Source organism: Elgaria multicarinata, chromosome 7 (assembly GCF_023053635.1).
Source record: "Elgaria multicarinata webbii isolate HBS135686 ecotype San Diego chromosome 7, rElgMul1.1.pri, whole genome shotgun sequence".
NCBI classification, from domain to species: domain Eukaryota; kingdom Metazoa; phylum Chordata; class Lepidosauria; order Squamata; family Anguidae; genus Elgaria; species Elgaria multicarinata.
This window is the reverse complement of record NC_086177.1, coordinates 45486715-45500420: the sequence shown is the minus strand read 5'-3', so window position 1 is coordinate 45500420 and position 13706 is coordinate 45486715. Positions and strand designations below refer to the sequence as shown.

General features: G+C 41.0%; 1 protein-coding gene across 1 annotated transcript in view; it reads right to left on the bottom strand.

The window, feature by feature from the left end:
- The window catches only part of NETO1 (neuropilin and tolloid like 1), a 120600-nt gene that overhangs the window by 13147 nt on the left and 93747 nt on the right, over positions 1–13706 (bottom strand). Inside the window, exon 8 of the mRNA XM_063129803.1 lies at positions 1688–1801. Coding sequence (XP_062985873.1) covers positions 1688–1801 — 114 coding nt within the window. The remainder of the gene's footprint in view (positions 1–1687; positions 1802–13706) is intronic.

Below are 13706 nucleotides of genomic sequence, written 5' to 3'. Positions count from 1 at the left end.
GGTTTTTATTATTATTTTTTATGACCTATTCAGAACCTCAACTCCTGCCGCACAAAGGTCAATAGGGACAAACTTACTATAATGGAAGGATAAACAAGAAATAGCAGCCAGTAGGTTTCTTTATAGAACAACAATAAAACATAGCATTACTACTTACTGTTTCCTAAAGTGTGTAGTCTATCTTTTAACTCGGTGTTAATTGAAGGAGCTAAAATAATTTACCTCTATCAGAAGCAAACAAACCTCCTCCAGCAGCTGTTATTATGGGATGTACCTGTGTTTTGGATTTAGCCGATACTTTTTAAAGCAACAATGCCTATCTTTATCAGAGCTGCATTCATTCTGTCTATTCATTCTTCTCAACCTTTCCGGAGAAGAATTCAGCCATCACTGACATCGTAAGCCACATTTTTGTATATTTCTAAAGAAATTCAGTTTCTAACGCTCACAATGACCCTGTTCAGACAACACACTAAGCCATGGTTTAGCATGTTGTGTGAACCATTCCTATCCATAGTGGGAATATTACCATGGTTTAAACACTCTCACTAATCATTTGATGCAAAAGCGTTAGCAAGCTAACCATGGGTTAAAGTGTTGTTTGACCAGGCCCAATGAAAGTCAGTTCCTCCCAAACCTGTCTCTAAGTGTGACTAGTTGCAGAGCCAGTATAGTTGAAAAACTAATACATATTAGTATGTAATTCAGGCCCCACCCCACATTGCAAATTTAACCTCCCCAACACACACCATTTATACTGTATTCCATAATTAAAAAAGAAAAGAATTAAGCTGGTGATGTATGCCACTTCTCAAGAACAAGGCCATCATATACACAGCATTTTATGGCATGCTGTGAATACGTTTCAACTTTTAATTCAGCTTGATATCCCTAAGAGACACTGCTTTGAAATGAAATGCATTTCCAGAACAAATATTGATAGCTGCTGACATGCTGGCAGGAGCCTTTGCTAGTGATCAGCATGATATTTTGAAATGCCTCTCTATATCCCAAGTAGGCTGCTACTGTTGCTGTGGCAGCTTCATTTCATGGGCTTACAATGGATTCATGAAGACCTGGAGACATCATTAGTATCAGTTTCCAAAAGATGAAGCCAACTAATCAATGAGTTCACATATCTGTTTAATCTCTCTTCTCACACTTATTGCCTGAAGGAGGTTTATGTGTTGAAAGTGTAGCTGCCAAGGTCATGCTTCAATGGGAGATGGAACTCTAATAGTGACAGTTCCCAGGTCCCATGAAAACCTATACAAGGAGGCTTCCTTGGTTCAGAAGTCCAACCATTTACATTTTCCAGAGATAACACTGGACCTTTAGGCTTTGATAGCCTGCCATTTTGCTAGTAAAGGAATAATTTTGACTATTGATTTTATATTGTTATATATCTTTTATTTATTTATTTTTAGAAAAGTATATAATGTGGTCAAAGCTTTGAGGAAGAGGGAGATACACACTTAAAAACTTAGCATTCATTGGAAGTCACTGAAAACTACTTTCAAATTGTCTACAGATTTTTTAAAAAAATGGAAATGCATTCCTGAACTGAATGGTTAGCATTCACTTAATAGTGACGATAATAGGGCATGTTCTTATATAGGAATAAATTAGGTATTGATAGGAATAAATTGGCATCTTTCCAATTGCACTTCATGTACCTAGTCATTACCTTTGCAGTGGTTTTCATCCCATGGATATACACAGTTCTGGAGTCCATTGCAGACTAACGTATTATTAATACACATATTACTATGGCAAAAGAATGTGTTGGCTTCACACGGGGCTAAAAAAGAAGGGAAAAAATGAATTAGCAGGACTCCATGGGGTATTTCTACTCTCCCACCCCATAGTAATACAGCTATTAGAATAATCTAGTGAAATTTCAGAAGATAGAAAGGGTCTGAGTAAAATTTTAGTAACTGTGTAACTATTCCCTAGCAAAAGCAGAAAATAATATGAAAATGAACATATATGCACATTTGGGTTTTTTGCATAATTTCTAGAAACATTGGCTGTAATCATGATATGTTGAAATGCGTAACATATTTTAAACATTTAGTGTTCTAGTAATCAAGTTGAACTCTATTTGCTATCATCTGAACATTGCTAACAAAGGCCATAGCTAGACCTAAGGTTTATCCCTGGATCATCCAGGGGTCAAACCTGTTCATCTAGGTGACACACAGGGGATCCAGTGCTCAGGCAGGGGTGAACCCTGGATGATCCCAGGATAAACCTTAGGTCTAGCTGTGGCCTTAGTTCACAATCCTATGAATTTTTAGACTGAAAAAAGTTCTTGAACTCCCAGCATTCCCCCATCAACATGGCTACCTTAGGACTTCTGTCTAAACTTGCATAGAATTGTGAACTAAGTTAATATAATGCACACACACACAAACTTACATACCTCAATTGCTTTTACAATCCACTTATGAATTGGACCAAATAGGCTATAATCAACAGAGGCAATAAGAAACCAATAAGGTCCAGTTAATACAATGATCCACCTGAATAGAGTCTACAAAACAGTGATAAAACACTTTCAGGCCTGTCTAATATCCACATTTTGAACACAGTTATGGAAGAGGGCTGACCTGAACAGAGTTGAACTGCCATTGGTCTAACCCTAGCAAGTTAACTTTCAAAATGAGTGTAATGTCATGCACCAGGTAATCTGCACACTTGGATCACTGTGTCAACAAACCTTTAGAATTTAAAGTGCCGTAAGTTTCTTCTATTGTCTTTTTGCTGTCACAGACTAAGGCTCCTTTACACACACACACACACTGGTGTGGGATTGTGTCAAGAAGTGGGTGCGTGTGGGTGTGAAAGAGAGAGGAATACAGTTTCTGAAATTCAAAATGGTACGTTTTCCTATTGACTGCAATGGGATGGGATATTTGTGTAAATGAAATTGCCAATTAATGGAGATGACTATCCCTTCAGTTCAGTGGCATGTTCAAGCACATATACTTTTTTAAAATAGGTAGATAAAGAACTACAACTACAATAAATGTTTGCCCTTCTGTTATTGTATGAACAAAGATTTTCAGAGTCCCTGAGCAGAAGGCAAAGCATAGTTGCCTAAGGCTCACAAACTGGTAGAATCAAGTTGCTAATATTACTAAAGCCCAGGATGAAAGTGTGACTGGAGGCCATATACTCTGCTTCAGTCTTCACAGACAGATCAAATGTGCTCAGTGAGACATTCACAACCCAGTAGAGATTGTTCAACTATTGAAAGTCCCTAGATCCTAAATTAATATTATTCTATGAATGTGTGTGTGTATTCACACAGCCGGATTATCATTTGTATAAATACTGTCTTTTGTAAAATACTATCTTAGTATTTTTAATTGGAAGCACTGGAAAAAATAACTACAGACAGAAGAAACACATAAACAGCTTTTACAGTTGAAGGAAGTGTACAGTAAGATTCCTCCAAGAATTTGTTTCAGATCAGCACTATTTTACTTTATAATCTGGAGTCTGGGTGAACACTGAGATAATGAAAGCAAGACACCATAAGATAAAGCAAAACCAGTAATCTCTAAAATGACTGCTCCATACTAGGTAGTGCATCTGAAGGGCAGATGAGATTCAAGGTGTAATAAAGATACTCATTGGGACAAAAAAAAATCATATATATGCTATTGCATATTGACTTGTGATGAGCTAAGGCACAGATTCTGGGATCATAACAGGAGGGACACTAAAAACATTGATGTAGAAAAGGTCATGGGTTCTGGATGGTTGTTAACCACCCCAACCAATCACCTTCATTGGGTTTGGATATCACAAAAAGCTGCACTAGTGAGGATAATTATGTAAATCCAGCCAGCACATGACCAGTATGCACAAGGTTGTTAAGAAACCACCATGGCTTATTAATGCCCCTCATGTCTGGTGAACTGGCTCATTGACTCAGTGCCTGGGTTTGGATGACATGCCATAGTTGCCAAGATGCATATAGTGATTGTCACATTGGGAGAACACAGAGACTGTAGGTTTTGCAAGGGTTAAACAACACTCCGATAACAACCTTCACATAACCCTAAAACAGAGGGTTGCTTAACCCTTGTATAAACCATGCTCACTGGGTTTGCACACACAATAACCCCCCAATAGGGGTGCATATTCAAAATGGTGGCCGCATGTGCTGCAAAACCCATGGTAGGCTGTCGTATCATGCGAACAGGCCAACAGTGCTCCAACAATAAAAATGACAAACTCAGCACTAGGAAATATTAGTTAGGAAATTTAAAATAGATAAGCAGGTAGAATAATCTCATTGCAGCCACATTATTAATACAGGGGACTGTTCGGATCATGTCAACTCCAAACGAATAGTAGAAAATTGTAGAGGAGACATGTCTGGCTGAAGTATCCCCACCACCACCACCATTCTACACTGGATGACCTTGTCCCAATCATTATCTTTAAATCTAACCTACTTCATAGGGTTGTGGGGAACATAAAAAATGGGGAGATAACTGTCTTTAACTCCTGGAGGAAAAACAGAATATGAATGTAATAAAATAAAATTTTAAAATAGATATTCATTCTGGTGTGTTGCTAGTACATTCTCTTGCTGTAGGGTTGGGTGGGCATCCTAGGTGGCTGGTGTGTTGGCACACTGGCTGGACAAGCAGGCTAACTTCCATTAGTTAAGCCAGCAGAGAGCTTTGTTGAAAAGGGTGTGCATGTGAACAAGTGAACACATAGATGTTTGATCCAGAGTGAGTGGGCAAGTGAGAGGAGAGGGCAAAAGTGAGCAAACAAGTGGATCTTGGGGCGGCGGGATGTGGGGGAGAATGAGCAAACAGGAAGGCAGGGAAGGACTCTTGGACAGCTGCTGGCTACATTATAGAGGCACTTTCTCTTCAGTAACTCATCAGGACCGGAAAAGGAAGTGATTTTTATTTTTTTAATTCAATTTTTTTGCTTTTCTTCCCTCCTGGCCCTGAGCTAGCTATGCACACCACCAGCTACACATGAAAACAGCACAATCCAGCCCAGAGGAGCGACAACAATAAAATGTAAACAATACAGGAAGGATAGAGGAGGTTCAGGTTGAAGATGTTACTTTTGGTTGACTACGTTTTCCCCAAACTGCCCACTGAAAAAAACCATGCTCCACACACAAAATCCATCCACACAAAATCCTCAAAAACTAGCAAAAGAAACTTAAGCCTACAGTTACCTGGGAATAAGTTCCACTGAATTCCATGGGACTTGCCTCTGAGCAGACAGGTATATAATTGCAGTAAAAAACCAGCAGTGTGGCATTTGCTGTGTCTGTTCCTACGCAAAGAGAATGTGCAACACCAGAGTGTGCTGTGCTGTCACAGCCTGGCTTGCCTGTGATGATCAACAGAGGCTTTGTACAAACCACAAGGGATGCAGCATTCGTAAGTTACTTAGGGTCATCTAGCTTGACTCTGCTGGAGAGACAGCCCTGTGGTATACTCCAGCAAAGTGGTTTTTGTGATCTTATTATGTTCTGTTGCGAATATTGGACACAAGGTGGCAAACTAACTCTAGAGGATCCCAAAATGGAATTTAACCCTTAGGATATGAATTAATCTGATCACCCTCCTGAAAGAAAAACAGCCTTTTCCCACAGCTGGATCTTTTCAAATCTTTCCCTATAGACAATTATTAAAGATAAGAATACAGAATAACCTCTCCTATGGAGAGATATGAATCAAAGGGAAGAGAGAAAGAGGAAGATGTTTCAGGCTTGAAGGCTGTATTTTTAGTGTGTTTAGAAGGTCAGAAGACTCAGTCTCACTTCAGTTCCTTCGCTGTATGCATTCGGAACAGCAAGCATTAAAGTTAATGCATTCTCATTAACAACAAATTTCAAAGCAGTTTCGATTGCTTTCAAAATGTTCCAACATGCTACAAAAGTAGCCTATAAGCTCACATTTCTCTTGGCATTTTTTAATTGGTCACAACAATACTGGGATTGTGTCCTGTAACTAATGATTATGCAGCTATAAATGCATGATCATTAATGCGTAAAAAGGGTTCAGCATAATGTGATCATTGGCTTGCATCCTATGAGAAGTTAACTTAAAGGAAGTTAATGGGAGGAATTTTCCAGTTCCCTCTGCCCTTTGAAAAGCCTCTCCAGAGGGTCAAGGGTCCCAAACTATGTTGGATGGTCTTGGAGGAACAAAGGGTGGGGGGAGTGAATGCAAAATGTTCCTTCCATGGATCTCCTTAAGTTATCATCATAGGATCCAAGTCAAATGGTAGGTGAAGCCTTCCATCAGCAGCCCCATACACCCCATCCCACAAGGTTTGGGAGGGCCCCCCAACTGTCCAGAGAGGCTTTGGGGGGACTTAGATATCTGCTGTGGGTAAGAGTGGGTGGTGGAAAACTTGCATTTTGTAAACAGTCTTATCTAACCTCAGGATCCAAGTCATAGAGTGTCAAGCTTTTGGGCTTATGAGCACATTTTGAAACTTGGGCACAACTATAAAATGGCTGTCATAGCTGGATATGGCTAGTCACAAAGGACAAATAACCTGGCCAGATGTATTCATGAAAAGTTAAGCTGGCAGCAACTAGAGCTTTCCAATTCACTTTGAAAGAATCCGAGCTGTCAGTAAGAAAATATAACAATTATTTTAAAATAAACTTTAGGAGGATTAGGATCTCTCAGTGGGCATCAAAGAAAGTGTCTGGTGCCACAATGGTGCCCACAGGTAACATGTTGCCTCCCCACTCAGCATTATCTAATATACAGCTTGTTGCAATGGCAGGATTCCTATATTTACCATCTTCCACAGTGGTATATTATAATATTGTGGTGTTATAATGGGAAAACAGGAGGCAAAGTGCTGTAATAACATAATGCTACAATGTACGTGTGTGTGAAAGCATTTTGGCCATAATTAAAGATTTGATTAAGGAAAGAAATGTGGAGTCACACAGTGGAACCCACTATGAAGATTAAAACAGATAAACGATGAGCTTCAAATGGCCCCAGCCATGATAGTAATGGCATGCCCACCATGTGGACAGAACATAGCAGGATGCGCACATAGATAAAGCGCAATAGTTTCTAACCATTTGTAGTTTACAATGGAAGAGCGATGATTTGTAATAATAATAATAATAATAATAATAATAATAATAATAATAATAATAATATCCTGCCTTTTGCCCAATGCTGGGCCTCAAGGCGGCGTCACAAAATTTAAAACATACATTAAAACCCTATAAATAGATATATACAAAAGTTTAAAGTATATTAAACATCTTCCAATATTAAAATATTTAAACATTTAAAATGACAATTTTTAAAAGTCCTTGTCATTAGGAGCCAGCTATCTGGAAGCAGATGTAAGCACAACAAAATTGTCCTAAACAGTGCCAAGAACAGGGAGGTTCTTATTTAAGTCATCTTTACAGTGATGCTAAAGGTTATACATTTACTTCCTAGTGTGTAGTCATTTATACTTGTCTTCCATGAATTATTTTTTCATTTCCTGTCTGACACTCTTAATATATCTAGGTTCTTTTGAATTTTAATCTTGTTCTTATGCAGCAGAAGTCTTTTCATAGACCTGAGCTATATTATAAAATGTAGGTTAACGCAGTGAAATTGGAATTTAATAAAACTATATTTCCTACCTATTCTAGAATCTAATTCATACAGTACAATGCAGAAAACAATGAACTCAAAAAGAACAGAAATTTCTATTTTCAGAGGATATATAAAAGCCTAATCCAAATTAATCTTATATCTAGACAAAGTCATTCATAGGACATATCCTTTGGCGTAGCACAGTTTTGACTGGTTTCTAATATAGCAGTTATTTGGCCAATGCATCTTTCAAATAAATATTATTATTATTATTATTATTATTATTATTATTATTTATATAGCACCATCAATGTTTACTAACTCAAACATTTCTATTGGTCTAATAAAATATGTTATTATATATGTCTATATTTATTTACAAAATTTGTGTACCATGCCATATCTGAAACAAACTTCATATCTTTTTCACTGTAAAACAGTAAAAGACACAAAGATTGAAACACCATTAGAATTATACTTTTTAAAAAACAGAATGCCAATAACAGCCATGGCTGTCAGTAGGGGTGTGCATGGACCCCCCGCTCCGCTTCACTTCCAGATCCGCGATTTTCGGATCGGGCCGCTTCGCCCCGCCCCCACTCCGCCCATTTCCGCTCCGCTCCGCTCGGAGCTCCGGATCCGGATCAGAGCTCCGTTTTCCCCCCCCATAGGGTTGCATTGAAAGCTAAAAAAGTAAACAACTTTTTTTCTGTTCAAGTTAGAAACCTCACGTTTGGCACCATGACACCTCATGGATGTATACACAAGCACGCCAAGTTTCAAGGCAATCCCATCATCCCCTGATTTTTGGGGAATTTATGAAAATCGGGCACCCCATTCAGACCCCTTGGGATAGCTCCGTCAATTTGCACGTTAGAAACCTCAAACTCGCCACCATGACAGCTTATCCATGTGTCCACATGGACGCCCAGACTCAAGGCGGTCCCATCATCCCCTGATTTTTGGCAGGGCTCTAACCTCTAACGCACCACCCATAACCCTAAGTCACACCCCTTTCGATAGCTCCGTCAATTTGCACGTTAGAAACCTCAAACTTGGCACCATGATAGCTTATCCACGTGTCCACATGGATGCTAAGTTTCAAGGCAATCCCATCATCCCCTGATTTTTGGAGAATTTTTGAAAATCGGGCACCCCATTCACACCCCTTTCCATCGCTCCGTCAATTTGCACGTTAGACACCTCAAACTCGCCACCATGAAAGCTAATCCAGGGATATATACGCACGCTGAGACTCAAGGCAGTCCCATCATCCCCTGATTTTTGGGGAATTTATGAAAATCCAACACCCATTCACACCCCTTTCCAATAGCTCTGTCAATTTGCATGTTAAAAAAAACCCTCAAACTCACCACGATGACAGCTTATCCAGGGATACATACACCGCACACTGAGACTCAAGGCAGTCCCATCATCCCCTGTTTTTTGGCAGGGCTTAAACCTGCAGACCTCTCAATGGGGCCATTTCAAAGGAAATCCCAACATGCCATGAATTGGTGAGTAGAGATAAACCTATATGAATCTTCTTCCACACTTGAAAAATGGATTTGGAACTTCCAAAACTCCAAGTGAGCACAGGAAGGACTTCTCCCCTGAGTCAAAGCCAGACACACACAACATCCCTGCAAGGCAGGCAGGGGAGGAGAGAGGGAAGGCAGGCAGGCAGGCAGCAGACATTTCTGGGGGCATAAGGAAGTGAGCCAAGGATAAGCCAGTAATGCATATAAAATGGATTAAATAAATAAATAAATAAATAAATAAACGAAGGAGGGGTGGAATTAAAAGCAGCAGTGTTGCTGAATAAACAACAAGAACTTTTTTAAAAAGGCTATATCTGTCTTTTACCAGCAATATGGGGACCCAGGGGAGGGGGAAGCAGCAGCTGCCAATTTGACTGGTCAACCAGTCTTTCAAGAAGCAAGGCTGTAAGTTCAACTCATGAAAGCCATTGCTCCACCGCTAAGAAGTAGAACTGTCACTTCAACTCATGATAGGCATCGCTCCACCACTAAGAGAAGTAGACCACTCACTTCAACTCATGATAGGCATTGCTCCACCGGGTTACTCTCTTTGGAAGGCTCTGATGGCCTTCCAAGTACAGGAGAGAGTGGGGGAGATGCCAATGAGATCCACAATGAGATGCCCTAGGGGAGCTCATCCCCTTGCACCACATCTTTTCAGTTGTTCCCCAAAGTTAGGGTGGGTAGCAGTGCTGTGTTTCTATCTCTTATTATTGGCTTAGTATATGATTTCACAGGTTGTGTTTGTGCATTTGGTGGGGCTACTGTTTTAAAAAACACTGGGAAAAGTCCATTCAGACTAAGAAAGAGAAGTTCCCAGAATCCCAAGTTACCCGTTTTGCCTATCCCCTCCTCCAACTTTGGGATCATGTGATCATGACCGGGAGTTGACTCTGCCCCTCAGCAATCGAAAAGGTAATCTTTTTCCCGCCTTTACCCTACTTTAAAAAAAATTCTAGCTCGCGACCTGCACCACGCAGAGAGGTGAGAATGACCCCCATCCACGACTGTCTAAGCACAAGAATTTTCAGAATGATAGCTTAAAAAACAACCCAGTTATCCCCGATTCTTTTCCGCAATGCAATCCTATGGGCGAAAACCGTCGTTTGACCCGCGCTGTCCATTTGTTGACCCGATTTTTAAAAAAATATAGCATGCGACCCGCACGACGCAGAGAGGTGGGAGTAGTCTCAAAATGACCCCCATCCACGACTGTCTAAGCACAAGAATTTTCAGAACGATAGCTTCAAAAACAACCCAGTTATCTATGGGCGAAATGTTTCAAGATAGCTATCGGAGCGCTCCGCGGAAAGAGAAGCACTCCGAAAATGGGCGCTTCTCTTCACTTTGCTTCTAGGGGTCCGCGGTCCGCTTCTACTCCGCCTCTGGGCAAGGCGGAGCAGGCCAATTCGCTCCTGCTTCTGCGCTTCTAATAGGAGCGGAGTACATGCCTAGCTGTCAGTATATAATAGTGTATATAATAGTGTTCAAATATCTGCACAGATTAATTTCTAACAACTTCCTCCAAAACACATTGACCAATATATTAAGGCAAAATAATGTGTTCTTTCCCTAGAACTTCAGCAGTATTGTACCACAAGTCCTTTCAAAAAGTGTTAACAATTGTGCATAGAATAGTAAAGATATTGAGCCATGAGTTTACTTTCTGCAATTGTCCCCTGCAGCACCAGCCTCAGTGTATCTTTGATAGGCAAGAATATGTTTGGAATCTCAATACAAGAAGTCGCTCTTTTGAAAGAGCAGACATGTATAAAGAAGTTGCTTCCAATTGTGCCTTCTAATTCTTTGGACTTCAAAGTTCCTGGTTTTAATCTTGCTGTCTTCAGATGATCCTTAACCTTGAGCAACCAGACTCCAGTACATAGCAGGAAGGACTGCTGCATTTAGGTTCATCCTTCTTCTCCCACTCTTCAATGTTCAGTTTTTCTCAACCTTGGCCATATGCATTTGGAAGCAACAGAAGTGACTATCAGGAATAGAAGGCATGGCCATGGAGTCTTGTAGTTTAGCTAAGATTTAAGTAAAAGTAGTCTGGCTTTGGACCTGGTCGGCCTCTGGAATGTTATAATCAGTGTGAATCGATCTCTGTCAGTGTTCTCAGAGCAGAGATTGAGAGTTACACTACACCCCGCAAGCCACCTGCTCATCTCGGCCTTGGCAAAAATCTGTCTGTGAGAAATTGATAGAAAAAGGGTGGGGGTTTGCCAAAGGATTGTCCAGACTGAAGCATCATCTTGGTAGGCTGAGCAGTACCACCCTGTTTGGACAGAGGCATTGCTGAAAGGCCAAAGCCGCTGTCTGTCAAGTGATCTGGAAGAGGCCTACACCTACCCTTTTAAGCTGGTGCAAAGGTGAGGAGCCTTTGCTTGGAACATTTGCTCTGCATTCCCAGAAAACCTCCCTGTTTGGATCCATCATCGCCTGAGACTTTGGGGGCACTCTGCATATACTCCCTCCTAAGTGAACTTTGGATTACTTAAAACTTTCCATGAAAAGTAATGTGAGGCTTTTCATAGATTTGAACTCTCCTTTCCTTTGGATTGTGTGTCTCCGGTTGTCATCAGCTCAGTGCACTGGCAGACTGGATTTGATCATTGATTGTTGGATCTCTTCTCTTCTCTGCCTGGACTCATGCACCGAGGAATTGGCTGTGCGAAAGCTGTGGCAGGGAGCTCCTTGCATTTGAGGGTGTACTTGACCATGTCCCCTTTGAGTTACCCACGTATGATCTGAAGTTGGACTAGCTTTCTTGGGGTGGCTTGTTTGGCCTTTCAAGAATTTGATTGCCTGAGAGATAATGTCAGGAATCTTCTCCCTCCCTTGTCAGGGTTTGAAACCCATGTTTGGTTTTCCCTTCCCTTGTGTTCAGAACGTGGAGATGGCAACGGGGAAACCACGTTGATGGGGATCTCATCAGAGCAGCTTTTGATTGTTCTGGAATTTCTTGGAGCCTACTGATTACCAACTATATGATTTCTGAAGTGTATAACCATTAAGCTTTGCTGCGGGATTTCCTGCAATAAAGAAGTCTCACTGATTTGGGTGTCCAATGTCAATTTGCCAGAATGTGTGCTTGCCTGAAGGACTGGGAGACCAGACAATGATAGAACAACAGTGACAACACAATCCACTCTCACATTTTTCTTTTTTTGCCAAAAATTTTAATGTTCTGAAGATGGTGTTCTTATTTTTCTACTAACGTAAGACAAAATCATCATTAATCACACTCATGGACTGAACTTAAGCCTTGCTGTTCTAGCAAATGAATGCTTAGAGTTATCTTTTTTAAAAAAAATACTGTCAATATCTATGAAGTTATACTGGTGCATAAAAAAGATGTATAAAAGAGTTCTAGCTCAGTGAAAAATTAGGATCCTCTTTATTTCAAAATATATTTCCTTTTAGGAACTTGACTGCTATTAAAAACAGAGTTCTTCTTTGGTTTCCATCTTATGCCAATGATAAATTTGTGAATTCTGCTACACATTTTGTGGTCCTTCTTGAAAGGAGATCTTATACATTTTCTTCTATGGAGGAGATTAAGAGTTTCCCCTTCATACGAGATTCCAAAAAGGATGGAAAGAAGATACTTCTGAAGAGGCTGTGAGTGGAGAAGGAAGCATAGAATAAAGACACAGACACCAGATCTTGGGATAAATTAGGGCCTCTTTATTTAACCAAAAAGGGAAATTCACCCTTCCCTGGATCTGCATGTGAAAGTGTGGGAATCAATGTGTCCTTACCACAGGCAACTTGCCTGTCTTTATGGGCTAGCCACTCCCGAATGCCAGGAGTCAGGTAAGCCTGGCTCCTTTCTTATGTGTCACTTTGTAAGTGTGGGGAGACTGCCCTGCGTCACCCCCTCTCAGTGCCTCACAACTTCAGATAGGTGAGGCTGGAGAGCCTCCAAAGGCATACCATATCCTGACACAGGAGCCACACAGCTGCCTAGGAGCAGGTCCTCCAGATATGCAAATCACCAAAAGGTGCCAGAGTGCTCACCGTCCCTATTCTAATATAACGAATTCCCACACATCCCTACAACCAATCAACCTATTTCATTGCCCTCCTAACTTCCATTATGGAGTAGGCAAAAACCTATCCCATTTAGTGGGAGGAAAAATCCCTACTCAGCCCTCCCTCCAAAGGGAGCAACTGGCTAATCCCATACTAGATGAAGGAAGGGAGGGCGGGAGCTGGCAAGCGAAAGAGGCTGATGCTTGGTGGGGCTAGCCTTTATAGGCTCTGCTCCACCCTTGCACCATGTGGTACACATGTACTGACATATGAGGTGCCATTCTGCTCCTCCCCACCCACAACAGCCATTTTCCTACTCAAGCCATCCCAGCTGAGTAGGTACAGGGTTGCTGAAGGAGAATTCCTCACTGCACAACTTTCTCCTCTCCTCTCCTCTCCATTCTCGTAAAATCTTCATCAGAGGGTCCCCCAACCTTCTGCAGCAGATTTTGAGGATGTGCGGGGGTGTAGCGGCAGAAGGGAAGCATTCCTTACCTGTGATTCTTCA